Source organism: Rattus norvegicus, chromosome 6 (genome assembly GCF_036323735.1).
Source record: "Rattus norvegicus strain BN/NHsdMcwi chromosome 6, GRCr8, whole genome shotgun sequence".
NCBI lineage: Eukaryota > Metazoa > Chordata > Mammalia > Rodentia > Muridae > Rattus > Rattus norvegicus.
The window spans coordinates 74,497,273-74,523,655 of record NC_086024.1 but is presented as its reverse complement, the minus strand read 5'-3'; the positions used below and the strand labels follow the sequence as shown (position 1 = coordinate 74,523,655).

The 26,383-nt window shown below is 38.5% G+C and overlaps 1 protein-coding gene across 7 annotated transcripts in view; it reads right to left on the bottom strand.

Moving 5' to 3' along the window:
* The window catches only part of G2e3 (G2/M-phase specific E3 ubiquitin protein ligase), a 31,903-nt gene extending 7,048 nt beyond the window's left edge, over positions 1–24,855 (bottom strand). The window contains exons 1-14 of one of the 7 annotated variants that reach the window (XM_006240079.5): positions 18,888–24,855; positions 18,655–18,806; positions 18,476–18,516; positions 16,467–16,564; positions 16,248–16,349; positions 13,065–13,189; positions 11,880–12,045; positions 9,212–9,318; positions 8,366–8,482; positions 6,213–6,337; positions 5,976–6,105; positions 3,976–4,283; positions 1,518–1,699; positions 464–636 (exon numbers count right to left, since the gene is read on the bottom strand). In XM_006240079.5, the coding sequence (XP_006240141.1) occupies positions 464–636; positions 1,518–1,699; positions 3,976–4,283; positions 5,976–6,105; positions 6,213–6,337; positions 8,366–8,482; positions 9,212–9,318; positions 11,880–12,045; positions 13,065–13,189; positions 16,248–16,349; positions 16,467–16,564; positions 18,476–18,512 (1,670 nt within the window). In that variant the 5' untranslated portion in view covers positions 18,513–18,516; positions 18,655–18,806; positions 18,888–24,855. 7 annotated transcript variants of the gene reach the window in all.
* Positions 24,856–26,383: the final 1,528 nt, after the last annotated feature.

Below are 26,383 nucleotides of genomic sequence, written 5' to 3'. Positions count from 1 at the left end.
TGACAGCATGTATATATATGTCACTGTAGCACTTGGGAAGGAGAGAAGGCGTAACACAGCTCAATGTCATCCTTATCTATGTAAAGACTTGGAGGACAGCCTGTGTCTTAAGAAAAGAAGTAGTTAAAGCCAAATGTATGGTTAACTCCTATTTACCCAGCAGAGGACAAGTGCTCATGTTCAATAGTGGTTGCATAAATGAGTAGAGATGGTGGTTCAAATGGTTACAAAAGTGAGTTTTTTAGAGAAAAACATTACTAATTGAAGTGCTGATTGTTGTCCCTGAGGAACCCTTTCATGTAATTCTGGACAAAATAAGAACAGGCCTCATGCAGGAGAGGTTAACATTGAAAGTATTATTTTAAATAGCTTTAACATTCTCTGAAAATAGACATTAGTATTTATTACCAAATAAATATATGTAATTTAAATAGAATCTTCAACATAGAAATAAACAACTTACCTCTCAAAAGGTGCTTTGACTCTCTTAATTACCTGGTAGAAAAGGATGTCTTTTACCAACATGTATTTATCACTTAATGTTGTCATAAGTCTTAAACATCCACTAAACTCTAGGTAGTTATAGTATTCGTTTATTACTGATTTTAAAATGTTTAAATCAGCTGCAGTGTCTATCTGTAACAGGTAAAATATGGTCATGTTAGCCATTTATTCTTAGTGATTGCTACAGTTTGATATTTCATATTCAATTTTATAAAATTAAAATAAATCTCTGTGCGTGCGCCAGTGTGAGTGTGTGTGTGTGTGTGTGTGTGTGTGTGTGTGTGTGTGTGTGTGTGTGTGAGAGAGAGAGAGAGAGAGTTTGGGAGCTGCCTGCCATGCATGCACGCATGCTGAGATATAATTTGGATCTTCTGCCAAAAGCAGGACCGTCTCTTTTTTGAGACAGTCCTAACTACACAGTCCCTTGGCTGGTCTGGAATTCTCTATGCAGACCAGGTGGACCCTCGACTGTAGGGTCCACCTGTTTCTGCCGTCTGAGCACCGGGATCAGAGGCATGCAGCACTGCTCCAGCTCACTGTATGCACTCCTAACTCTGGAACCACATCTCGAGTCCTATATTCAATTTGTTAGTAAAACAGGGTAGAATAAAATTATGCCAAAAAATATGAGATGTCCAAAAACCACAGGATAAAAAAGAGAAAACCAATTCCCATAGGCATCTGCATATGCATCTACATATGCACCATGGCATGAACACATACCACATACCATGCCCAGCAAACCCTGCAGACTATGATGTGTTAGTCCCCACTCTAAAATCTAGCATAGTGTTCATCTTTACCTGACTTTTATGTTCCTTTTTGGATGTTGTTTTTAAAGCAGGTCTCACTATGTAGCCCAGGTTAGCCTTGAAGCCTTAAATTGGTGACATTTATATAGGCATTTTCAACCATGCCCAACTATATGCTTCTGAACTCTTTGGGTACGTATTAACAGACTAAAACACAAGTAGAATGTAATTTACATTTTAATAAACAAGTATGTTTCTTACCTTGATTATAATCTGTGCCACATCAAGGTCTGAAACATCATCCAGAGTTGGTAAAGCGTTTTCTGGTCCATAAGCAAGGCACTTAAACAAGGTTTCAGAAAAGAAACCTGGCGAAGGACCACCATGAACTAAAGAAATGGCAAGCATTTTGCCAGCTTCATAGTAAAGATTCTCTTTCACAGCTGCAAATGCAAATACAAATAAACTACATATAAGACAAACATAATTAAAAATGACATTTACAGCTAGAAAGTAATTTAAAAGTCATTTGTAAATAAGAAGCCACCATCCTGTGTATAGACCTTCCCTAGAAATCTATTTAAAAATATGCCATGCGGGGCTGGAGAGATGGCTCAGTGGTTAAGAGCACTGACTGCTCTTCCAGAGGTCCTGAGTTCAATTCCCAGCAACCACATGGTGGCTCACAACCATCTGTAAAGAGATCTGATGCCCTCTTCTAGTGTATCTGAAGACAGCTACAGTGCACTTATATATAATATGAATAAATCTTTAAAAAAATATATCCCACGCAGATAGAAATAGCCTAGTGTAGAACAAAATGTAAAACTATGACCAGGGCTGGAGTTACGACACTTGCAGAGCACATGTGTTCTGTTCCTAGCCACCACACCATGGCTCACAATCATCTGTGACTCAATTCTAGGAGGATCTGTTGTCCTTTTCTGACCTCTGCAAGCACCAGGCACACAAGTAGTGCATGAACATGCAAACAAAACTCTCATTCACATGAAATAATCTTTTAAAATGTGACTATAACTAGTTGTGTCTTAATCAGTGTACATCCCCTGGCTTGCTTTTGTCTGTTATTGAGTAAATATATACATAGTTGTATTCCAACTTTTTCCAACTACTATATTGTAAACTTTTCTAAATTTGTTCATAACAGATGTAGTGCACAGCTACTGGATGCATTAGACGAGAATGTACTACAGTACAAAGCACCCTTCCCGCTGGCTCCCCGTCCTGTGCTCATCTAACGGTGAGACGTGTTGCCATCACTGTCAGCTTATATACTCTGGCTCAAGCACATGATTCGAGCAGATCCGCTCATACATATGGTATTGATGAATCAAAGTATATGAACATTTTAAGGTTGTTGTTATATATTATCTTACTGAATATGCTACCATATTATACTCATAGCTTTAAATACTTGAAAGTTATTAAAAATGTTGTAGCAATAACTGTGATGGGTAAGAAAGCTATGTAAATATACACTAGTTCTTCAAAACAATTAAGTAACATTTAGAATACTATTATCTTCATTAATAACCTTATTTGCAGCTGAAAAAAACTATATGCAGGGCAGTGAGAGGTTCTAGACAGATACATACAGACGTACATCCAGGTTTTCTAGCTTACATTCCTGTGCTTTCCATTCACTATGGCAAAGCTGCCTTGAGTAACAACTAATTATTTCTGAAGGTCTTAGGGGATAGAACTGAGGTGTTTATAAAAATAAAATATTATGCACCAGTCAATGATAAAGGAAGAAATTAAATATAATAAATCTTCTTACACTTTTTCAGTTTTCTTGTAAGAAAAAACTAAGAAGAAACACCAAGTTGCCCGTTGTTTTCCAATAAGATCTTTACTTAAAGACAGAAAGGCTCACATGAGACAGATGAAAGAGAACCCTGTCCACGAAGTCCGTGCAAAGTGTGACCTCCAGAGCAGTAGCCCACACTTGCCTTTCATTCCTGAGACTTAGTGCACTTAAATAAAAAAGTTGGACACAAATCATAAAACAAATTTAACGTAAATTCCATGTTGTAAAAAAACCACGAAGTACTTAGTTAAAACATACAAAGGTTAGATGTGCTGCGTGCCTTCAATCCCACTGATGAGGCAGAGGTGGGCTGATCTCTTAAGTTCAGGACCAGCCTGGTCTACAGTGCAAGTTCCAGGTGAGCTGAGGCAATATAGAGAAACCCTGCCTCAAAAATCTAAAAAGAATGAACAAGAAGAGCCCAAATAATTGTTCATTTCACTTGGTGGTGCGAGTTCGATGAAATTCAAGAAAATACAAAGTCTAAATAAACATATTGAATTAAATCATTAGGCATACTGCTCTTGTACAGATATAAGAAGTACATGTTAATTAAGAGTCTGCACTAAGCTGTGTGTGTGTGTGTGTAAGAGTTCAGATGCCCAGGGAGGGCACATCTGTTAAGAGGCCTGAAGCTGGAGTTGTAAGCTGCTTAATGTGGGTACTGCAATTGAACTTGGGTCATTTCAACCACAGCAAGCATTCCTCACCACAAAATCATCTCCAAACCCAGATACACTTCAGTCTTTACTTTAAAAGTATCAAATTCTCATTCATCAACAAATGTAAATTATTTATTCCAGACACACCTAAAGAATATTCAAAGCAAGTACGATGGTTTTGGCTACACATGCTACCCTCAGTGTGTATAATAATAAAAATAATTACCTTGAGAATTTAGAGACAAGTTCTTTGCCAAGGACCCTTCAAACACTGATGAATTCTCAAGATGGTGCATTAAGTGACTCAGAAATTCCTGCTTTGATCCAGGATGCTTGCTTCCAACCTCATCATTGTCATTAACATACACTACTTCAATGGAGTATGAAGGGTTAAACTTCTGGCTCTGGAATTGCTCTACTGCACTCCTCCACACATTGGCCTTGTTGATGTATAATGTCTTAGCTTTCTTTTTAATTTGGAATCCTAACTCTATCAATATTGTTGAAATGTCTCTCCTAAATTTGCTGCCTTGCCTATAAAATACAGATTTGAATAAAGAACATTAACGGCATTTATGTGAAACAGCAGTTATAGAACATTAAAAGTTGTAGGTTTATTTGTTTTGTTTGGTTTTTAATTTTAAAAAGGTATTTTTATAATACTGGAAATAAAAACAAAAACACTTATCTGATTATCTACTGTTAAATTTCCCTGTTTTAACTATCTACCAACTTACCATTTGCAGCAATGTTGAAGATTATTTGAATGTCTAATGTGGACTCAAATTTAGGGGTATCTTGCTTCCTTGCCAATAACTAAAACAATTATCAATAATGAAGCTTTAATGGATAATACAGCTAATTTAATATTATCATCAGAACTCACATCCCCTTACATACCCTTTAGTGTAGACCATCTAGATCAACAATCCTTAAAGTGCGGTCCTAAAGCAAGAGCACCATCTATGAACTAGTTACAAATCCTTGAACTCAAGGTCATCGGCACAATCAGAACCTTTGTGTACTAGCATCCATGAGTCACATGAGTTAGCTTTGTCCTGCTGTGGGCAGAAGCAATGGACTCAGTGTATATGGATCATCTGTTACACTGTCCTACCCCACACACTGCAGGCACAGACATATCTTATTCTAACAGTTGCCTTCTTGCTTCTAAGAGTATCAACGCTGCTCTTTCGGCATATGACTGGACATTAAAACAGAAACAGGCAGAAAAGATTCTCTAGCGTAACATCTTTGGAAACCTAAATATTAAAATTATTTTCAAACTATGAATGTAAGACAATGGTTCATTTTAATATAAAAATACTGTAACAATTTATTATAAAAGTTTTTCAGGTGAACTAGTAATTAATTCACCTTTTTGGCAAGTATCTAAAATTCTACTTTTCTGCAAACATAATTATCAAATATTTTCAAAAAATTCTCTTTTGTCTTTTAAAGTCTTTTTTACAACAAAAAACTTCATGCACAGTTAAAATTTTCTTCAGAGAAAAGTAAGACTCGTGACACTTTTTAGTTATGCAAAGTTAAAAATCATAACCTCAAAAACATACCTGGTAAGACATAAAATTTAACTCGTTTTGTTAAAATGTTTATGTGTGATTACAAGAATGACTTAGTTGGGAACTTTAGAAGTAGAAATAAGCACAGTCATACAGATAATCCCTGAGTTTCTAAAGGGAGAGCTCACAGCGACTGCATATAAAGCAAGCAATGGTTAGAGCACAAAACCACCAACCTTTGTCTGTGTTAAACAGGACGCTTTTCTAGAGGGACATGTTGTGCTTGATAATTGAACTTCTTGCTTTAGACTGGAATCAAGTAATGTAAAAATTTTTCTATGATGTTTGTTTATATCGTTAAAATTATTTTATATTATGACTCAGTATAGAGTATCAGTAATGTAGCCTGATATTTTGCTCTTTTCCCCACTGCTCCGTCCCTTGGCTACTCCCCCTTCCTTCCTTCATGATACAGATCCTCATGTCTCAGGCTGGTGTCCAGTGCAAAGTACGGCTATGTGACCACTCCCAGCTATTTTTATTTCCTCCTGCCTTTCCCTGACTTCATGCATTCCAATGTTGGGTCCTACAGTTTGAAAAATCATTCTAAACAATTTCATGATCAGCCAATAACATATGTTTGAGCGGCATTTGAAGTCATTCAAAGTGATTTTTATGTTTTTCTAAAATTCAAAATACATACCTCAGTAGTTCTTTCTGCTGGGCTACAGTTGACTGTCTGGGGAGCTTAGGTGACGACTCTTCCAACAAGCAGTCAGTAACTGTCACATTAGTAGAGTTGGCTAATGGGTGTTTGGGGGCCTTTTGGAAATCTACATATTTAAATCTCGAAGTTAGCTCAACAGAAACATAGGCAAAACATTTTCAACAACATGCACTTGAACAAAAGCAACTTTTATTCAAAATCACAAACTATTACCTGAAGTGTAGGCAATTCTTCTACAGTCCAAACACTCCCAATTTTTTTCCCAAGACTGGAGTGAGGAACAGGCCAAGTGTGTTCCACTAGAACCACAACACTGACATCGCTTTATTTCCCATTTGCTGAGGACATAAAGAAAAGTATATGTGTGTTCTGTTAGTGCTGGATTGCATTCAGATTTCTAGCTGTGCCTGAAGTCTAGCCCTCTGCCATAAACCACAACCAACCTATCAAAGGAAGGAAAAGACTATACCTTCGAAATCATTTCCCCCTGTGAAGTACTGACTGACTTAGGAGAAGCCTGGACTCTAGTCTAGGTTGGCCTGGAATCTCTGTGCAGCCCAGTCTGGCCATTCTCCCAAGTGCTGTGAGTACAGACATGCCGCACCACAGCGGACTCTAAAGTATTTTCTCTCATTTTAAACTTGTAATCAATTCCTCCAAACATCCTTAACTTAAAAACCTAAATTACCAACGAACAAAGAATGTAGTTATCAGAAAGGCTTATGATAAGCAGAAAAATGTTCTCTTTCACATTTGAGACTGTACGTTTACAGAGAGACTATTACTGTTCCCTATGTCTGAAGTATCAAGTATTAGAGTATCTGATCTGCGGAATCAAGGTACACAGTATATCCTAAACCAAACAAACAAAAACCTTGCTCTGACATTTCAGGTGCTGTGCAATGCAACACAATCTAGAGTTTGTTCCTGGCTCATGTGACTATTCTCGCTCATCTCTGCTCCTGTCTCTCACTGTACCCTGGGATATGTCAATCCATATTCATTCCCATACAGGTGCATGTATTAGGTTCTATTAACTCTGATAAAACACCATGACCAAAAGTAACCTGGGGAAGAAAGTGTTTATGGGCCCATCTGAAAGAACACAGGGCAGAACCTAAAGGCAGGAGCTGGTGCTAAGGCCATGGAGGGTGCTGCTTACTGGCTTGCTCTGATATTTTGCTTAGCCTGCCTTCTTATAGAACCCAGGACCACCAGTCCAAGGGGAGCCCCGCTTACATGGACTGGCCCCTCCCAGATCAACCACTAATTTAAAAAAAAAAAATGCCTACAGCTAGATCTTCTGGAAGTATGGTCTCATTTGAGTTGCTCTCCTCTCAGAGGACTAGCTTGTGTCAAGTTCACATAAAACCATCCAGCACACATAAAGGTACTGGGCATGAAGTTTCTTCCACATCGTGTGAGAATGAGTACACAATCTTTTGCATAGAAACAAATATATTCCCTGAATATGTGAAAATATTGGTGGCATTTAGATGCTAGATATTCTCCCAACACCTGAATGTGTGGACATCTTCTCCTATGAGTGTGAATGGATAGGGCAAAGGTGCCTGACTCTCCTCTACAAAATAGTTCTGCCCACTCGCAGTGAGGAAGAAGACAGTGTTCATTCCATACTAGGCCCTCTTTAAGAGTCTCACAATTTTGAAAGTGGAAAGAAGTACTATTATAAAAGGAGGAAACCTGAGACCAGGGGGCTAATTTCCCTAAGGTTATATATTGCTGCATGCCTTAGAGTAAGGTTTCCCACCCAGTTTACCTTGACTTTAGGTCCCTGGTCCAGCTGTTACAGTAAGCTGCCTTTTACCATTAGAATGAACAGTGTACAGGCACAAAAGCAGGCATCTAGGTAACAGCTGCTCATGTTCCAAGACAAAGGTTAAAGCTTGATAGTAAATCAGTAACAGATGCACATTAGGGGACCTGTGACACATGGATGCTTCAAAAGCTGGGCAGTGCTCAGAGACTCTCACACCCACTACTTGAAGAGACAGTCACCTGCACCATCCAGGCGACACTCTTGAGAAATCAATCCTAAGTACCTAGTACCTAGTCCTGGGACTTTAGCCTCTGAACAATCTTCAGTGTATTGTTACATACAGGAGGAGCTCTAAGTGCAGTTTACACTCACAACTCCCCTTCAACTTGGAATAGCCTCATGAAAACTTACCAAAAAAGTTACTATGCTGACCACGAAAAATTCTCTGTAACATACACATTTAATAACATACACATTTAATAATCTTAAGTTAAAACTTCAAGCATCCTCTAAGTCACTAGAAAACCAACACTCTTAGCGAAGTCTTAAGAAGGAACACTAAACATAACACAACTTGCAGACAGACCTATTAGGTTCATTGTACTCTCTGCCCTCTTTGCAGTGACATCTTCGGACATCACAGCGGTCATGGCTCTGCAACAGCTCTTGATAAGCATTTTCTTCTAACTCCCAGGATGCATCTCTATAATGAAATAAGATATAAGGTGTGCTTTGGTTAACAGAATTGACAATTTAGAAACAAGGATTAAAGTTAGCATTTTTAGGCTGATCTTTTCAGCACAGAAAACATTGTTAATTTATCTTACAGTCAATTTCTCAGTGAACCTTCAAATACTAAGTGAGAAGTTCAACAAACATTCTAAAACCTACATTTTTCTAGTATTCCAATTTTTGTTGTTGTACTCTAGGCTAGCTTCAAATTCAAGTGTCTCTCTGGCTTCTCAAGTGCTGGGACTAAGTATGTTTGTTTGGTGTTTCTTTCTGTCACTCTCTCTGCCCCAAGACTATGGACCCTGAGCAAGCCTGAAACTCAGTTTCCAGCCCGTGCTGGCCTGTAAAACCTCAGCCTCGCAACAACTGGGATCCAATTTACTTTCAAGTTCGCTATTCCTACTCAGGATTTCTCACCTTGTGCGTTACTAAAATTCTCCTTTTCAATTTTCAACCCATTTAGCTGAGCTTAGATCAACTGTGGATCACTTGAAGAACTGGACTTGTCGAGACATATCAGCTATGAGATACTAACATCAGAGTGCCCATTCTCCAAAAGCTGGCCATTGTGGAGAAGGCACTTTGACCCAGTGACATGACTACTTAGCCACAATTACTAACCACACATAAATGATTATTGTTAATATTAGCAAACACTACATTTAAATGCATTTTGGTCAAAAAGTTAAATGTTACTCACTTTTCAGGAATATGAATTCCCATTCTCAACATCTCTTTCTGAAAGATGTCGGTATTATTGCATAGTGTACATCTAAAGAAAAACACTCCTGCGTTTATTGCTTGAACCTACAGCAAAAAATGGGACAATCTCATTAGCAATGCATCTCATCAGGCTGTGAACTAGATAACAGACCACGCCCTGTGCCTTCCTGTTCCACGAGTCTCTGCTGTGCCGCTGGCTCTTAGACCTACGAGCAGAGCAGCCCTAGCAAAGGCCATTCTTTCTTCTAAAACATCTCAGTAGTACAGGACTCTCGCCTTTGCCACCAATGTACTTTCTCAAACTTTAGTACTATTCTAGTTGCTTTCTTTCCCCATGAGAAAACACTCATGAACATAACATCCGGAGAAAAGCGTTTATTTTTATTTTGTCTTACAGTGCCGAGGTCACACTTCACCACCAAGGGAAGAAATTTAGGGCAGGAGCTTGGAGCCTGGAGCAACTGCTGCTGGCTCAGAATCTTGTACAACATAGTAATTATGTAAGTGTTCTTCATGTGTGTGAGTAGTGTAAGTATGTCTTCCTGGGTATGCATGAGTGTACATGAGGAGGCCAGAGGCTGAAGTCAGTTTTTTCATTGATTTGGGCAATGACTTCCAAGAATTTACCTCTGAACCCTTCCACTACTATTCCTAAGGCCTATGTTGAAGTTACTGCCTAGTAGTACTGTGCTGACATGCCTGGCTTTTAAAGTGCCATTTTTTGAAAAAAGTATACACATGAAGAAAGAGGGAAAAACCCATTTAGAAGAAGCAGAGAAAAAGAGATATTTTGAGAACAATCTCCATGAAGAGAGAAAATGCAATTAGGAAAATTAGGCAAATTGAACTATTAGTAAGACTAAACAGGTAAATCAAAGCTTTAAGAATAGCCTAACTGATAGGAAATGAAATAGCTAGAAGTCCAATTGGTAGTTTAGAGAAGCAAGTGGGCGGTCACAACAGAGACGGACACATAATAAACTCTAGCTGGACTGATCGCCTTAAGTCCGACTGCTGATGGATGCTGAAGGAAGGGGCTTTGGAGGCACAGGATACACACAGGAAAGTGTTCCATTGCTACAGGAATGTCACTGCAGACAGACAGAAGAGTGTCTTATTGAACATGGGTTTGATACAAAGACATAGCTGGTAGAAAAGGAAACAAGCAGAAACAAACCCAGAGAATAACCACCTGACCAGCTAGCCCAAAACATGTGGAGGACACCAAACCATGATAGAGATCCAAACTGAGTAAGCAGCACTCTTTTTTTTAATGTCTAGTCTCTTTTCAAAGAATTTCTATATGCAGTAACCAAAATAGTCAGAAATAATAAAATTGTTTAGCCATATACTGTAAGCAGAGTAGGTATAGTTCAGATTTTAGTTAGGTTCTGTAATCAAAAGTGAAAAAGTCTCTCTCTATAGAACCTGTTAGAGACAACGACTGAAGAATGAACATGTTCTAATTACAGCAACTGCTAACTGACATTTTTGCAATAGTCAGGTTTCTATGTAGAAATTATTCTGAATTAATTTTTTAAAAAACAGTTAAGTAGATTTTTGTTAGCAGTATTATTTCTAGGGTCTGCCTCCCTCTCACCACATAGCATTGTCTGTCTGTCTGTCTGTCTGTCTCTCTGTGTGTGTGAGAGAGAGAGACAGACAGACAGATAGACTGACAGACAGAGACAGGCAGGTAGGCAGGCATTCTACAATGAGCTAGATCCTAGTCCAATGCTCCTAGTTTTAAATGACAGAGTGTTCATTAAAACTCATGTAAACATTAGGTCAAATCTAAGAACTCTCTTTATTACTAACAAATACAAAGCAATTCTTTATAAAATTAAGACACACTTGTCAGCAATTAAAGTTGGTTAAATACAAATCTTTAAGAAATATTACTTCTTACAAGGTTCTCACAGAAAATTAAATTGCACTTCATGATGTTTATTAACTGTTCTCTAAAACATACATTTGTATGGGAGAATTAACAAACATTTCCGAGAAAATAAGCTCCAATTTATCACCTCTAACAGAATAACCAAAGTATAAAAGTTTAAAAGACTATAAGAAAAAAAAAAACAAAAAACAGAAATCAGACAAGCTTCATTAAGTCTTTTTTGAAATATAAGACAACTTAACATCTGTTAACTTTCAATGTTTTTGGACAATTAAGAAGCAAAACCATTTTATTTTACTAAATAAATGAAAATCTAAGCTTTACAAAACAATATTTTAAAAAGTTACATAAATCTTTGTTATTTGGCCTGGTTTTGTCTAACCACACTTTCTATATAATACTAAGTAATTGGGATTTCTTTCAAAATATTTAAGAATGTTCTAAATAAAGATAGACCATCAAGTTGAATATGTAGTCCATCTGCTTGTTTCAGTGAATTAAACCCAGGGCCCTATGCACACCAGGTAAGGAAGCGCCACTGAACTCCAGTGTCAGTGCCTGTGATATTGTTTGTTTGAGCAGAGTAAACACAGATTTATTAGGAAGTGAGAAGAGAGCTCTCCAGAGTGTGAGAGGCCAAGAGAGGAATACTAGTATCTTATGACATTTTGTCTCATGATATCAGATTAAAATTGACAAGAACAGATTTTATACTATAGAGACAAGAAATAAAAAGCTATCTTACCTGTAAACAGTCTCTATGAAACCAAGCATTCTTACAGCAGGGACTCTGTAATATGTTATAAGTAGGAATCGGCTCGACAAATTCCAAACAGATAGTACATGGTAAAGAGTCTCTATATTTATTAGATGTAATTGCTTGAACCGGTCGATGTTTCCAGCAAAATGACCTAAAAGTAGAAGTGTTTAAAGAATATATAAAGAAGAGAAAAATAACTCAGTTAACATTCTCTTGTTTCACAAATGTGGGTCCTATACTTTAACATCCTATAATCAAAGAAAGGCAAATGCTTTGAAACATCAACTTTATGGTGGTTAGACTTACTCACAGACTAGTATCAATATTTTGTTACTAACACCCTTTAACTCCTCAATGAACTTAACAATGTCAACCATGTGACACACCTATGCAAGTAACGATCTGTTCTAATCTACTACATTCCTTTGTATTTTCTAAAGCTTGTTTCTTTCCCATTTTGCCTAACCTTTATAGAAATAGAAATACTCATGGTACCAAATGCCAAAATTCACAAAATCTTCATGTTTGAAGTTGTACTCGGGGCATGCCATAGCAAATTAGATTTTCTTTTAACTCAACAAAGTTTATGAGGCAATTTAATTTCTGAACCATGAGATATAAAATGTTTCACAGAAATAGAAATCAAAAGTTCATCCTAGAGCTAAAAGCTGAATGTGAATTATAATCTTGGGGTCCATTTCAGACATTGCAATTCAAGTTTTACCAGATAGGATTAGCTCCAGAGGAAAATATATATTATATATAAGTACAGATCCACACACATACACACACCTTATGTATCTTGCATATGTAATATGCATGTATAAATTCAGTAAACTTGAAAAAGTAATTTTACATGGGAACTATAGCTTTGGGCCATTTCTCATTGTTCTTTAACAATGAGTTTATATTTTTTAGTTAAAATTTCTTTAAATGTATACAAGGCATTTTGCTAGCATGTACATTTGTGCACTAACTGGATGTCAGGAGTCCACAAAGGCCAGAGAGGGTGCTGGATCCCTTGGAACAAAAGTTTCAGACAGTTTTGAGATGCCAGGTAGGTGCTGGAAGCTAAGTCTGGGTCTGCTGGAAGAGTGCCCGTGTTCTTAACTGCTGAGCCATTATTCTAGCTCCTCAATATAATACTTAATTAACAGTCAAATAACTCACGCAAAATTGTCAGTGAACTGGAAAATACATTCTTTCTGAAGTCCACAAGGCAAGTGATAACTTCGTTTACACTGGGGTACAACACATCCGATTGAAGCACCATTCTTCTTGCAGACTGTACATTTCTAGAAGAAATAGGAAAACAGGAATATAATATAAAAACTTTCAGTATTATAGTTTGAAAAAAAAATGAGTGTTCCATTGCGAAAAGACTGAAAATTAATTGCTATAGTATATTCTATCCTAACACAAAGGATAAAGTCTTAAGATCTGAGTTGGGTAGGTTTTTCCTTTCTTGTCAGTTTGACAGTCTAGAGCCTCAGTTTAAGAAAATGTCTCCAGGGCTGGAGAGATGGCTCAGTGGTTAAGAACACCCGACTGTTCTTCCAGAGGTCATGAGTTCAATTCCCAGCAACCACATGGTGGCTCATAACCATCTGTAAAGAGATCCGATGCCCTCTTCTGGTGTATCTGAAGACAGCTACAGTGTACTTATATATAATAAATAAAATAAATCTTTAAAAAAAAAAAAAAAAAAAAGAAAATGTCTCCATCGGATTGGCCTGTAGGCAAGTCTGTGGGGGCATTTCACCATCAGTGATTGGTGTGTGGGATCTGATCTCCACCTACTGTGGCTGGGCTGCTGGTCCTGGGCTGTACAGGAAAGCAGGCTCAGCAAAGCCATGGTTAGCAAGCCAGAAAGCTGCACCCTTCTAGTCTCTATTTCATTTCCTGTCCCAGGGGTTCTGTCTTAAGAACCTTCCCTCAACAAAAGGCTCCATCATGGAAATTAAAGATAAAATACACCTCAAATCTAGAATTGCTCAAAGGGTAAGACTGCCCTTTCAGAGGTCCTGAGTTTAATTCCACCACATGGTAGCTCACAACCATTTATAATGAGATCTAATACCTTTTTCTGGTATGTCTGAAGACAGCTACAGTATACTCTTTATTTAAAAAACTCCTCGCCGGGGCTGGGGATTTAGCTCAGTGGTAGAGCGCTTACCTAGGAAGCACAAGGCCCTGGGTTCGGTCCCCAGCTCCGAAAAAAAGAACCAAAAAAAAAAAAAAAAAAAAAAAAAAAAAAAAAAACTCCTCGCCAAGTTATTTTTGGTCATGGTGCTTACAGACCTAGAAAGAAAACTAGCATGGTAACCAAAGGAACATTGCAATTCAGGAAAATCCAGTATCTGTGAGCTGACATAGAAGCAGTTTTTACTTAATTAATTACAAACATGATTAAAAGGCAAGATGAGATCATCCTGGATTTAGGCTATCCTAAACCCTGTCAGAAGTGTCTTTATACAAGAAAGGAAAGGCAGACTTCAAAACACAGGGCATTCAAAAGCCTGAGATATAAGACCAATGCCACTATCCAGTACAGTGGTACATATAAAAAAATAATAATAATTAGAGTATACAGCTGAACCTAAACATACCTTGTGAACCTTTGTCATTGAATCAGAGATTAGACTCTCAGTGCTAACTCATGGGCCATCCAGGCCATAGTAGGAAGCCTGAAAGAACCTAAGGCTCTCCCAGTGAACTGACAGAAGGATCGCTAGAGAGGGAGGAAGGAAGGGAGGGAGGGAAGAAGGGAGGGAGGGAGGGAAGGAGGGAAGGAGGGAGGGAGGGAGGGGAAAGGAGAGGGTGGGGAGCACTCCTCTCAGGTGAAAAGATCCCCAAAGGTTTAGTGTATTCAGAGGATTTAGATATACTAAGAAAACAGGCAGGCACAAAAACTTGTAAGGGGGACTCCCCTTAACTCCAAGTCTGCTACTACTAAGAGGTTAAGGAATCTTGATCCTGCATCCCCACCAAGTCCTTTGGCTTACTTACCATTCAGACAATCTTCCTCAGATCCCAGATCCTCTATTCACCACTGGCTCCCTTTATGCTAACCACTCACCCAATGCTTTAACACGACATCTTAAGGGGCATGTTCTTAATTAGTGACTAACTGGGAAAGGTCCACTGTAGGTGGATCCACCCCTGGGCTGGTGATGCTAAATTCTATTTAATTTTTTTTTTTTTTTAAAAAGCAGGCTTGGGCAAGGCGTAAGGAACAAGTCAGTAATTCCCTGCATTCTTAGCCCCTGCCCCCATGTCCCTGTTTGAGTTCCTGTCCTGACTTCCTTTAAAGAACAGTGGTGTAGAAGTGTAAGCCTTTTCTCTCCAAGTTGCTTTTGGTCATGTTTTATTACAGAATAGTAACTCTAAGACAGGAACCAAAAGAAAATAGATTGTTCCAGAGAAGACCAACTCTTCATAAGGGACATTAAGTGTTCAATCTTAATGTGGCTTCTGTTTTACCCTCTCTCAGGCCCAGAGGATATCACAGAACACGGGGATAGAAGAAGCAGAGGGAGGGAGGTGGAATGGTACATTTGGACCAGGGCACTGTTCTCGTTCCCACCCTCACAGCAGTTGTGACCAGCACTAAACTGCCACAAGATTGGCCTGTCAACATCCTATCTTGGGAAGAGTTTGTAGGTCTCCTTCCAGCCTGAGCTGTTTAGGCAGATAATGGTAGCTAGGGAGGTTGGGGTAAAGAGGTGCCATTACTGAGTATCTCCTGGGTGTTAGGTGAGGGTGGGACATTTTCTTCCATGGTATTGCCACCATAAATGTTCACCCAGGATGCTTATGTGCTCTTCATAAAACTCAGTAGGTCATCAAAACAGTATGAACAGAATGTAAAAGAGAACTAGGTGAAAGGGACCCACAGGAGTAAGAAGCAATGGAGGTGAATACAATACAGATACAGCCATTTTGTCTAGCTATTTACTATCTATCTGTCTATCCATCATCTTTCAAAATTTGGCAGCTCATTACTATGTATAAATTAATACATGCCAATAGTTATTTTTAATGGAATAAATGAAAGTGGAGAAAGGGTTGGGGAGTAAGAGATTAAAAACAAAGCGTGTAGGTCAACTTCAAAAACTGAAACTAAATCAAACCAAAAGTGAGTGAAATAATGATAAATTTTTTTCAATGTAGGTTAAACTTATTTTTATAAAAATATAAAAATGTTTATTAAAATGTATAATTGGTAAAAATATCCATTAGAATAAGAACTAGAGTCATGAATTTCTAATCCAGGAACTGACAGAAGAAACGTCCCAAGGCAGCGCTAGTAGCACCTGTGGTACTCAGCGTAATGAATAAACGAGTACTTACCAGTTTGGAAGCTCTATTGACCTCCTTCCTGATGTCTTCTATTAGGAAGCCATAAACTCCTTCTTCTTCTTTACCTCTCTGCCAAATTCCACTTGACATTAACTATGAATATATTCTCAATTAGAAAATAATCTCCAAGAAAACAGGTTAGAATTAACAAATGTATACATTACTATTTTTCATGACCAAATAAGAGGCAACTCACACCTCCTGACTTACCAAACAGTAGTAGTGGACACTGAAATTCCATTTTTCACACGTTTTCTTTTCTCCATATTTATTGGGACAGTCATCATTTTTTCGGCAGAAAACACAAGCTAATAGCAAAAGAGTAAATTTGAAATTACAAAGTTTATAGATTTGGTGCTTCTCTGATATGTATGTGCATGTGCACAAGTATACATGTGTGAGCAGTGAACATGGTACACGTATGGAGGTCAGAAGACACCTCAGGTGTTTCAGTACTCCCTTTGCCTGGTAATGGCTAATGTATATATACACATCAGACTAGCTGATTCATGAGCTTCCCGGAGTGTCCAGTCTATGCCTCACATCTCTTTGCAGAACACTAGGATTTAGCCATGTGCTACCATGCTTTATGTGAGTTCTGGAGATGTGAACTCAAGCACTCAGACAACATGACAAGTACATTACCCACTGCTGCATATCCCCAGCTCAATTTTGTCTAGATGGCCTTGGTTGGTTCACGTCTATGGTTACAGACTGCTAATCTAAAAGGAAGTAACACAGACCTTAGTCTGAAATAAATGTACTTGTTTTACCAGCATCAGAATTCTCTTAGGATTAAACACAAACAGTAGCTATAAAAGTCTAGGGCAAGCAGCTGATAGACCAAGAACTGGTTCAGAAGTTAGGGAGAATGGATCTATATAGGAGTAAGGTTTTAACAAGCTCAAACATGTACTGAAGTGCACAGGGGGATCGTGTGTGCACCCATAGTCATAACCAAGCTCATGAAAATACAAGAAAAACAAACGTTGGCTGCTGGAGGATCTTGAGGTACATTCTTACGTGATACATTAAAAAGACCTTGAATCAATCAAGGGCCTTGAAGGCACAAGATACTCCAGTTCAAGTATTCATCTTTTAAGAAGACTACTTAAAATTCATTAAAAGTATTCTAATTCATTATATTTACTGTTAAAATTACCTTTTACTACAGCAAATACTGGTTGCTATTAAGCACACTGATATAAGTAAAGACTAGAGGCATTAACTTAGAGGGAAATGAAGTAAGTAGGAAAAAGAATACATTCAGCAAATGTACAATGGTATTACAAAAATCATCAACACCTCCCAACTCCTGGCATTGCTGATGCAATCAGTCGGCAGAACAAGACAAGACAATAAGTATGTGGGGTAGAGGAGTTGGTAGGAGCAAAGTTCCTTGTACAAAAGAAGGTAGGGTCAACAGATACAATAAAAATGATTGTCAAAAGAATATTAATGTAGTTGGCATGAGGTTTATCACGAGAGCTTGAGGACCTGAGTCCCAGCCAGTTAAGCCAAATGGAGGAGCTCAAGGTACAATGAGATCCAATCTCAGCAAAAACCATGGTGGCACACACCTTTGATCCCAGCACAAGTGAGGGAGAATGAGGTGGATTTCTTTGAGTTCGAGGCTGGTCTGGTGAACATAGTGAGTACATTACATTTGTAGTCAGAAAAACACAGGGAGACTGTCTCAAAACAAAACAAATTAAAAGTCCCACAAAGTCTAAATGGAGGAGTAGTGTATTCAGTAATAATTTAAATTCTTCATCATCCATGGTAGCAAGTCTACAGATTGTGTTTATAAAAAGTTATGTATCAACAGGGGAAAGTATAAACTTAGAAATTTTCCTATTATACTTTTGTCTACTGGTTATGTTGTCCTCATTTATCAAAGGGAAAACCAATACAAGTTCAACAGTTTATTCAGATTTAAAGTATATCTGATAAATCATATATAGAAAAATAGCAAATTTAGTTTGTGGAAATGAACATAATCATAATTTAATAGATCATATTAACTAAGTGTGTACCAGAATACTCATTCTTTTTTTTTTTTTCCCGGAGCTGGGGACCGAACCCAGGGCCTTGCGCTTCCTAGGCAAGCGCTCTACCACTGAGCTAAATCCCCAACCCCAGAATACTCATTCTTACTGGCTGTATAGCATTCTAAATGGATTTTATTATAATAAAAAATTTTAAATTCAGTTACTTACCAAGACTTTGTGAATTACCAGGTTTATTTTCATTCATCTTACTAGGAAAAATAAGAACATATTGATATCTTAATTCAAAAATTTCAAATTAACCATTTTATTAAATTTAGTCAGTATATGATTATAACCAAATAATATATAATCACTTCATACTATAGTACAGTAGTTAACTTCCTTACTTTTTAAACAAGTAATAGTTCAAGTTGAGTGAAGAATCTGGACTTGAAGACACCCGAGAGACTATTAAAAGTTAACTACTTAGGATTGTGGGATGCCCTGTAGTACACCAAAAAGTCCTACACGACAAAGTACTGCCTGGACTCTTACATTTCTGAAAAAAAATATTAAAGTATTGGTTAAAAAGAAACAAGACCAATAAAAATAAAATCCCTTTATAATTATATCAACCTACAAACTGTTAAACATCTTTTCCTTTTCCTCCTTTTGCTATGTTAGGACAGTGTTTGTCCAGCACTTTGTATGCTCACTATTTAGGAAGGAGTGCCTTTTACAGCACTACTTTATGAGTCTATGGTGCTGGTGCACTTGCCGACTGCCTTGTTCAGCAGTGCTCAAACACTTATATCTTCCTTGCTCTCTTGTCATGTCTAGAAGCTTGTTGCCAGGTGACAAGAACTTGCAAGATGCTTCATGAAGAGGTCCACTCAGTATAGAATGCAGGTCTTTACTTTATGACATAAGCACATGCTGCCATATCTATCTTAGACTTCTAGTCAGAGTCTGAGGTAACTTCAGAGACCCTATGGCAGTCCCAACTCTGTACCCAGAGATACACGACGACTTTGAATTTATTTTAAACCAAATTTCAGAGGTGATTTAGAGGTGGTAATAGATGCATAATATAATAAAGTAAGCCACATTGCCCCCCACTCCCCCTGATGACTACCCAACAAGGAAAGCATGATAATTAAACTCCAGGATTGACGTCTATGCAAGAAATACTATAGAAAGGACTGAGGAGGAAAAAATAAACACTGCCTTCCATACAGAAAAACGACATCAAAAACATTAATGTTCTAAGAGAAAAACTAGTTTTGATCCTGGTAAAGTTAGAATTTTAAGAAAAGGGAAAGATGCACAAGAAGAAAACATTTGCAGACTGTATCTGACGAAGGATCTACGTTCATGATGATAAAGAACACAACCTAGTAAAGACAAAACAGGGCACTAAGGCATAGGCCTGCTCCGAGCCATGTTTAGTGTTCAGGGAGCCCTAGGCTTGATTCCTAACCCCAGAAAACATAGCAAAAGGAGAAGCTGCAAAAAGTAACTAAATAAAAGATTCCGACAGAGTCAGATATATATCAGAAACCAAAAATTGGACCACAGATCTAATATATAAATTTTAAGTACATCTTGGCTGAGCACGGTGGTGGACATCTTTAGTAACAGCACCCAAGAGGTAAAGGCAGGGGGATTTCTGTGAGTCCATGGCTAGATTCATCTACACAGGTAACTTCAAGCCAGCCAAGACTGCAATAGTGAGATCCTGTCACAAAAACAAAAGTACATTTCTAGAAAAAGCAAACATGAAAATCATTAACATGAATTAAGACTTGCTAGACGGATGGAGAGATGGCTGAACAGCCACTCTTTTGCCTAACTCCCCAAGTTTAGTTCCTAACACTCACATGGCGGTTTACAACCATCTCTAACTCCAGTTCCAGGTACCCAAGGCACCAGGCATGCATGAGGCACACAAACATACATGCAGGCAAAACATTCATATACATTAACAAAACTTTGAAAGAAAGAAAAGCTTGTGAGGGTTTTGGAGTAAGGTGGTGAACAATTAGTTTCTTTAATTTGTGTATAACAAATAACAGATAATATGTAAGAAAGATTGAAAGAGTATCAAAACCCCGAAAAAAATTTCTTGTATTTAGATCAGATCATAGTAAAAGACTAGAAATCATAAATTATAAAATGTAACAATATACTCTTAAAATTACTAGATCATTGATGAACTTGAAAAAAACTTAAAAACTTAACTTTAAAAAATTTACTGGCTGGAGAGATGGCTCAGCGGTTAAGAGCACCCGACTGCTCTTCCAGAGGTCATGAGTTCAATTCCCAGCAACCACATGGTGGCTCACAACCATCTGTGAAGAGATCTGATGCCCTCTTCTGGTGTATCTGAAGACAGCTACAGTGTACTTATATATAATAAATGAATAAATCTTAAAAAAAAAATTTACAAATATCCAATAAAAAATTTAAAAAAATTTATAATCAAGTAAAAAAGAAAATATAACGTATCAGCGCCTTTAAGAAACAGTAAAAGCAGATTGGCGGCAGCTTGAGACCTGTGGGAGTCTCTAGTCCCTAAGAAGGAATAGTAAAAGCAGAGGAAAGTTCATGGCTACGCATGCTTACATTGTTAAAACCAGAGAGAACTCAATGATGCTCTTCAAAGACTTAGAAAACCAGAGACCAAGCACCAAAGCAGCAGCCAGGAATGTGGGACAGAACAAAATTAACACAAGAAAGACTCAAGAAATGATTTGATTTGAAATATGATTGACACCAGTAGCCAAAGTAACCAAAATAGAAATCAAAAAATTAATATAATTTGAGATAAAAAAGAAGACATTAAATCAGTTATCTATGAAATGGGAGGCTCGCTAGGGAGCAGGATGAAAACTTTAGCTACCTTTTTTGGGGTGACTTTTTTCCCACTGGGCACAGCTTTATGTTACAATGTATTATGGGTGAACAGTCTATTTGCAGTGGTTAACTTCACGCAACTCTTACCTAGAAAATGTTAAATGTCCAACTATCTCTATCATACACTGGACGAAGACATGCTCACTGCATACAAATATCCAAGTAATTTTTCTGTGATGGCTAAAATCCCAGGGATCTAAATATACGCACTAATAGATGAATGGATTTGAACACTCGAGCACATCTGTACAATGGGATAGCATCACTAAAATGCATTCACATGCCCTTAGACTGTGTACTGCTTACAGACCCAACTAGCAGATCAATTTTATATTGGTGATTTCCTTTTAAATTTTTCTATGTAAGCGATCCCCAACAGGTTCTTTTGGTGTCTGCATACTGGATCGCTATGCCCACTGTCATCCTAACACAGAAAAAGATTTCAGCGGCTTGGAATCCAAAATCTTGTAGCATCCCAACTCCAACATTCAAGAAGAAATCATGTGAATGAGCTAATTCTAGACTTGTTTTAAGCTTACAAGCTTAATTCAAACAGGTATACCATTTTCTCTGCAGGAGTGTCTGATGGCATAGTTTGCTTCACAGATCATCCCACCCAGTGGGCTTTAGAAGGATGGCCCTGCGTTACTGGACACATTGTGTTACAGAAAGAATGAGGCAGGATAGTGCGGTCTTCAGTTCTAGGTAAACGAACAGCAAACAGTTCTGCTCTTCTAGCTCTCAGACACTCACTATACTGCGCACACCACTCCCCTTCACAAATAGCATCACATGCGAAACATACATTTTAAAAACCACTCAGTAAGTGAGAAAATGTGTATAAAACAGCCAATGTCATGAACTAATGTGAATGAACAAATACTGGTCTTCCTGTCACTTGAGTTTAGAGTTAGACTGTCTGCAGCCGGGCTGCAAAGGTCTTTTTTTTTCTTAAAGAAGCTTAAATTTGAATCATATTGAATAAAATGAGAAGACCCAGGAAAGTTTTACAAAACAGCAGCTGGAGACTTAAGAAAGACAGAAAGTACTACTTGCAAATGTTTTATTTTAGGACGGTAAGATGGCTCAGCTGGTAAAGGGACCTGCCACCAAGCCTGAACATTTGCATTTGACTCCTGGAACCAACAGGGTAGAAGGAAACGCTGTCTCTCACAACTGACAATCCCCAGGAGACAGGCTGGCTCTCTTGGTCCCTACATATTGGACCACAATGCCTCTGATCATAAAGCATGTATACATACATACATACACATAAAATAATCTAATTAAATCTGGTTTCTGGTCTTCACTTTTCTAAGTTCTATAAGAACAAATTACTAGTCTACTTATGAAAACTGTATGTATCTCATATACGCTGTCAAGTTAATGAAAATGCATGCTATGGCTGTACCATGGTTAGTAGCTACACTTTAGACATCTGCTCTCATTAACCGTGCTTCATATACATGTAATACTTCCTTGAATCCCCATCATAATCACACAAGGAAGTCTTTATCCCCGTGATACACTTAAGAGACTTGACTCCGGGAGGTTACACAGCTCCCCCAGTCAAGGTCACACAGCTATGAGGTACTAGCGATGAGAATTCTAAACAAGAAGTCTGGTTCTAGTCTTTAATATGTCTTTAATAGATTACCAGGTTTTTCCTAAGAAGACCATGTTTTCAAACCTCTGATAGAATAGTCTAACTTTTCAGTTAAAAGGCAATTATCCAAGGCATCAGAATTGAAGGAGCCTTTATACATATAATGAGTATAACATTTATTGATGTAGGTTAAAGACAAAAACAAAGGAAGAGAGTGGAAGCGCAAGCACATTAGGATACAGAAAATCTAAAACAGGTGACTTGCTGGTACCATTTATGAAGCTAGCAGATTTGACTGCACTCTTTGGGAAAGGGAAGCCAATAGCTTTGTGGCAGCCTGACTGAATGAAAACTTTCATTTCAATGAGCTTGCTATTTAATTTTTTCCTTCTTGGTGAATACTGAAAACAACATTCATTCGCAGGCGTGAAGGAGGATGAGTAAATTATTTTACTTTGGATGTTACTAAGAACCACTTTAAAGTGATACTTATACATTTTGATGACACATTACCCAGTTGCTAAAACCTTAAAAGGATCTTTTTTTCTACAAAGTACACAAGCAACGTGACAGTTTTCAATAGGGCAAAATACAGAACTTCTTTCAGAAGAAAGTTTACGTTTACCGTGCACATCTAAGCCGTTCAAAAACGTATGGCTTTTTGTCGGGGTTTGTGAGTCCAGTTCATCATAAAAGATAAACAGAAAACCCAAACAAAAACGCTGGAAGAAAACTCAACTCTTGATGCTCTGAGTTCCTCTAAAATAACTCGATAATAACAGTCACCCAAATGAATGAAGAGGGTGAAAAGCGGGGACCGGACAGAACGGGGTGGGGGTTGGGGGGTGACACTAGACCCTATCCCCATTGTTAGCAAACTAACATCTGAGAGCGACCGCTGCTACTGTAGCCTGTTTAAGTGAGCAATAGAGCTCAGATTTTTGCGGTAGACAAGAAATGTCAAGGCGTGAAAGAAAAATACCCCGGTTTTAAACACAAAGGATACTCGGATTTCAGCTTAAATCCCCTCGAGGCACTTCAAGGCTGTCATTTCCTTGCGCTGAGGGACCGGTCTCAGGAGCAACTGGGAGCCACAACGAGCACCCCTCCCGTGCAACCCTCCCCACTTCTGTCTTTAACTAATAAAGAGCCGCTCCGGGCTCGACAGCGGCGGTGCGCACCGTCCAGCGCAAGGAGAAGCGCCCACCGCTCACACCTACCCGGCCGCCCGTGACCCTCAGTCCCTCCGGGACACGTCCTCACCAGGCGCGGAGTATAAGTCCCAGGGTCGATGCGTTACCGCTCACGTCGACCGCAGCGCTGTCGTACGCCCACCCGGCTCGGCCCCATCCAACGGCTCGCAGAATTCAAATTTGTCCACTTCCGCTTGCGACCCGGAAGACACGACTGCTCCGCCCCTCCCCGGGGACGTGAACGGTGGGAGGCTGCGTCTGCGCCGTGGCTTCTGGTGTGAATTTAGGCCTGTGCGCAAGGACAGATGCGCCGGCCTGGCCAAGAAAACAACCCCCTGTCCTGCACGTCCCCGGAGACGTGCGGAGTGCACCAGTCACCCCCCAACAGGCCGCCTGCTGAAAATAGGTGTACCCATGCTAATGAGAACGCGAGCGAATGCGTTTGTTTTCTCCTAGCCCTCTCCCTTAAGGAATTCTTTTGCATCACAGTTCTCTATTGTCCTAAAAGATCCTTGCTTGGCTCTTAGGTTGTCGGTTTTCTTTAGCGAGGGCCAGAATGAAAATTTTAATCCCAAATGTCTGGAGTTTCTGAAGGGATTACATTTGAGAGGAAACTTCCACAAGGATTTAGGTCCTTTAGGCAGACATCTGAAAGAACCGAACTGGAACATTAGAGCTAGGATTAACGGCGGGTCAACTAACACCTGATAGAGCTGATTCGAACTTGATTTATCCTAACTGCGCTTCGTCTGCGCCTTTCAAAACACAACTTGAATGATTTGTTGGATTTCTAGAATCTAGATACCTAGCACGAATTAGTAATTTTTTAACCGATGTAACATTTTTAAACTGGGAAATGGGAGATATGTTCACCAATAAAGTAATGTTTTTGGGTTTTATATACTGATACTGAAAGCGTTCAAAGATAAGATTTCGAAATACTGAGAAGTCAACTTTAGAAGGACTATGTAATACCCTTTTGAAGTAATGTATGTGCCTGTGGCAATACAAAAATTTCAGGAAGGAACAGCAAACTACTAATATCATCTCTGGCACTGTGACTGGTAAATAGCGAAGGCAAAAGAGGGAGGAATTTTTTTAACGTTATAAACAACTGAATATTCAGATTGAGACAATCTGATACTGCCAATTTTGTTTTTTAAAGGAAAATTGTTAGGAATGGAATACATTCTGAATACAGAAACAGGCAGGGTAAATGAATGTGTGACTGAATCTTAGCTGGCTAGGCTGTTTACATTCATTCAACAGTAATTGAGGGTCTGGAGACCTGGATCAGCAGCAAAGAGCACTGGCTGCTCTTCCATTGGTCCGGGGTTCAGTCAGAGCACCCACACGATGGTTCACAACCTAGAACTTGAGTTTCAAGGGATCTGGTTTCCTCAGCCACTGAGTACACATGCTGTGCATACACGAGGCAAAACAACCATCACATAAAATGAAAACAAAACGTAAGAATGATATAGCCACATATTGCCCTTCCTATTCTAGTACTTAATGTTCCGCATGAATATTATGTACCATAATATATATATATATATATATATATATATATATATATATATAGAGAGAGAGAGAGAGAGAGAGAGAGAGAGAGAGAGATTGAAGGCAGAAACTAAATATGTTTTTCTATGTATTTTATAATTATTTGCACTTTCTCTCCAGTAAGTTATATCTCTCACAGGAATGAAAAGTCTCAAGCTGACCTTGAAGCTAAGTTGAATATTCTAGAGTAGGCAAGGTAGTTCAGTTGATACAGTCAAGTCGGTTCATTTTCTCTGCCCGTTAAAGAATTAAAGGGCAGGAAAACTCCTGAGCATAACAGGATCAGAAAAAGCTCAGCAAATACCAGAGACAGCAGCTACTGAATCAGCTATAGAAGAAAAAGGATTGAGGAAACCAGGAAACACCAGCATTCAGAAGACACAAACTCAGGCTCTTCTCTGGGGCTGGCTTTTTTTTTTTTTTTTTTTTTTTTTTTTTTTTTTTTTTTAATTCCTCCACCTACTGAAGAGTTGGTCAGTTTGAAGAAAGATGGAATGGTTAATTAGCCCACCATGGTGATGTAACCAATCCTGATCCGGCGTTGAACCAGTTCAGCCAGTCTCTTAGCAGGGGGCCTGCAACTAGGAGCCGGAAGCCTACAGGGCCTTTGTTTTAAATTACCATGTTCTTATCTCAAATCGGGATGGTGAGGAAGAAGCCTGCTGTTTTGAAAATTCGACACCTTTCTATTGCCTTCCCTTGACTATATTAACTACCACTCCCTTACCTGTCTGCCAACCAGGGGGTCTAACTCCTAGTTCCTCATAGTGATAGTGCATTTTTCTAGGGCACTAAAAAAAAAAAAAAAAAAAAAAACCAAAACAAACAAACAAACAAAAAACAAAAACAAAAACAAAA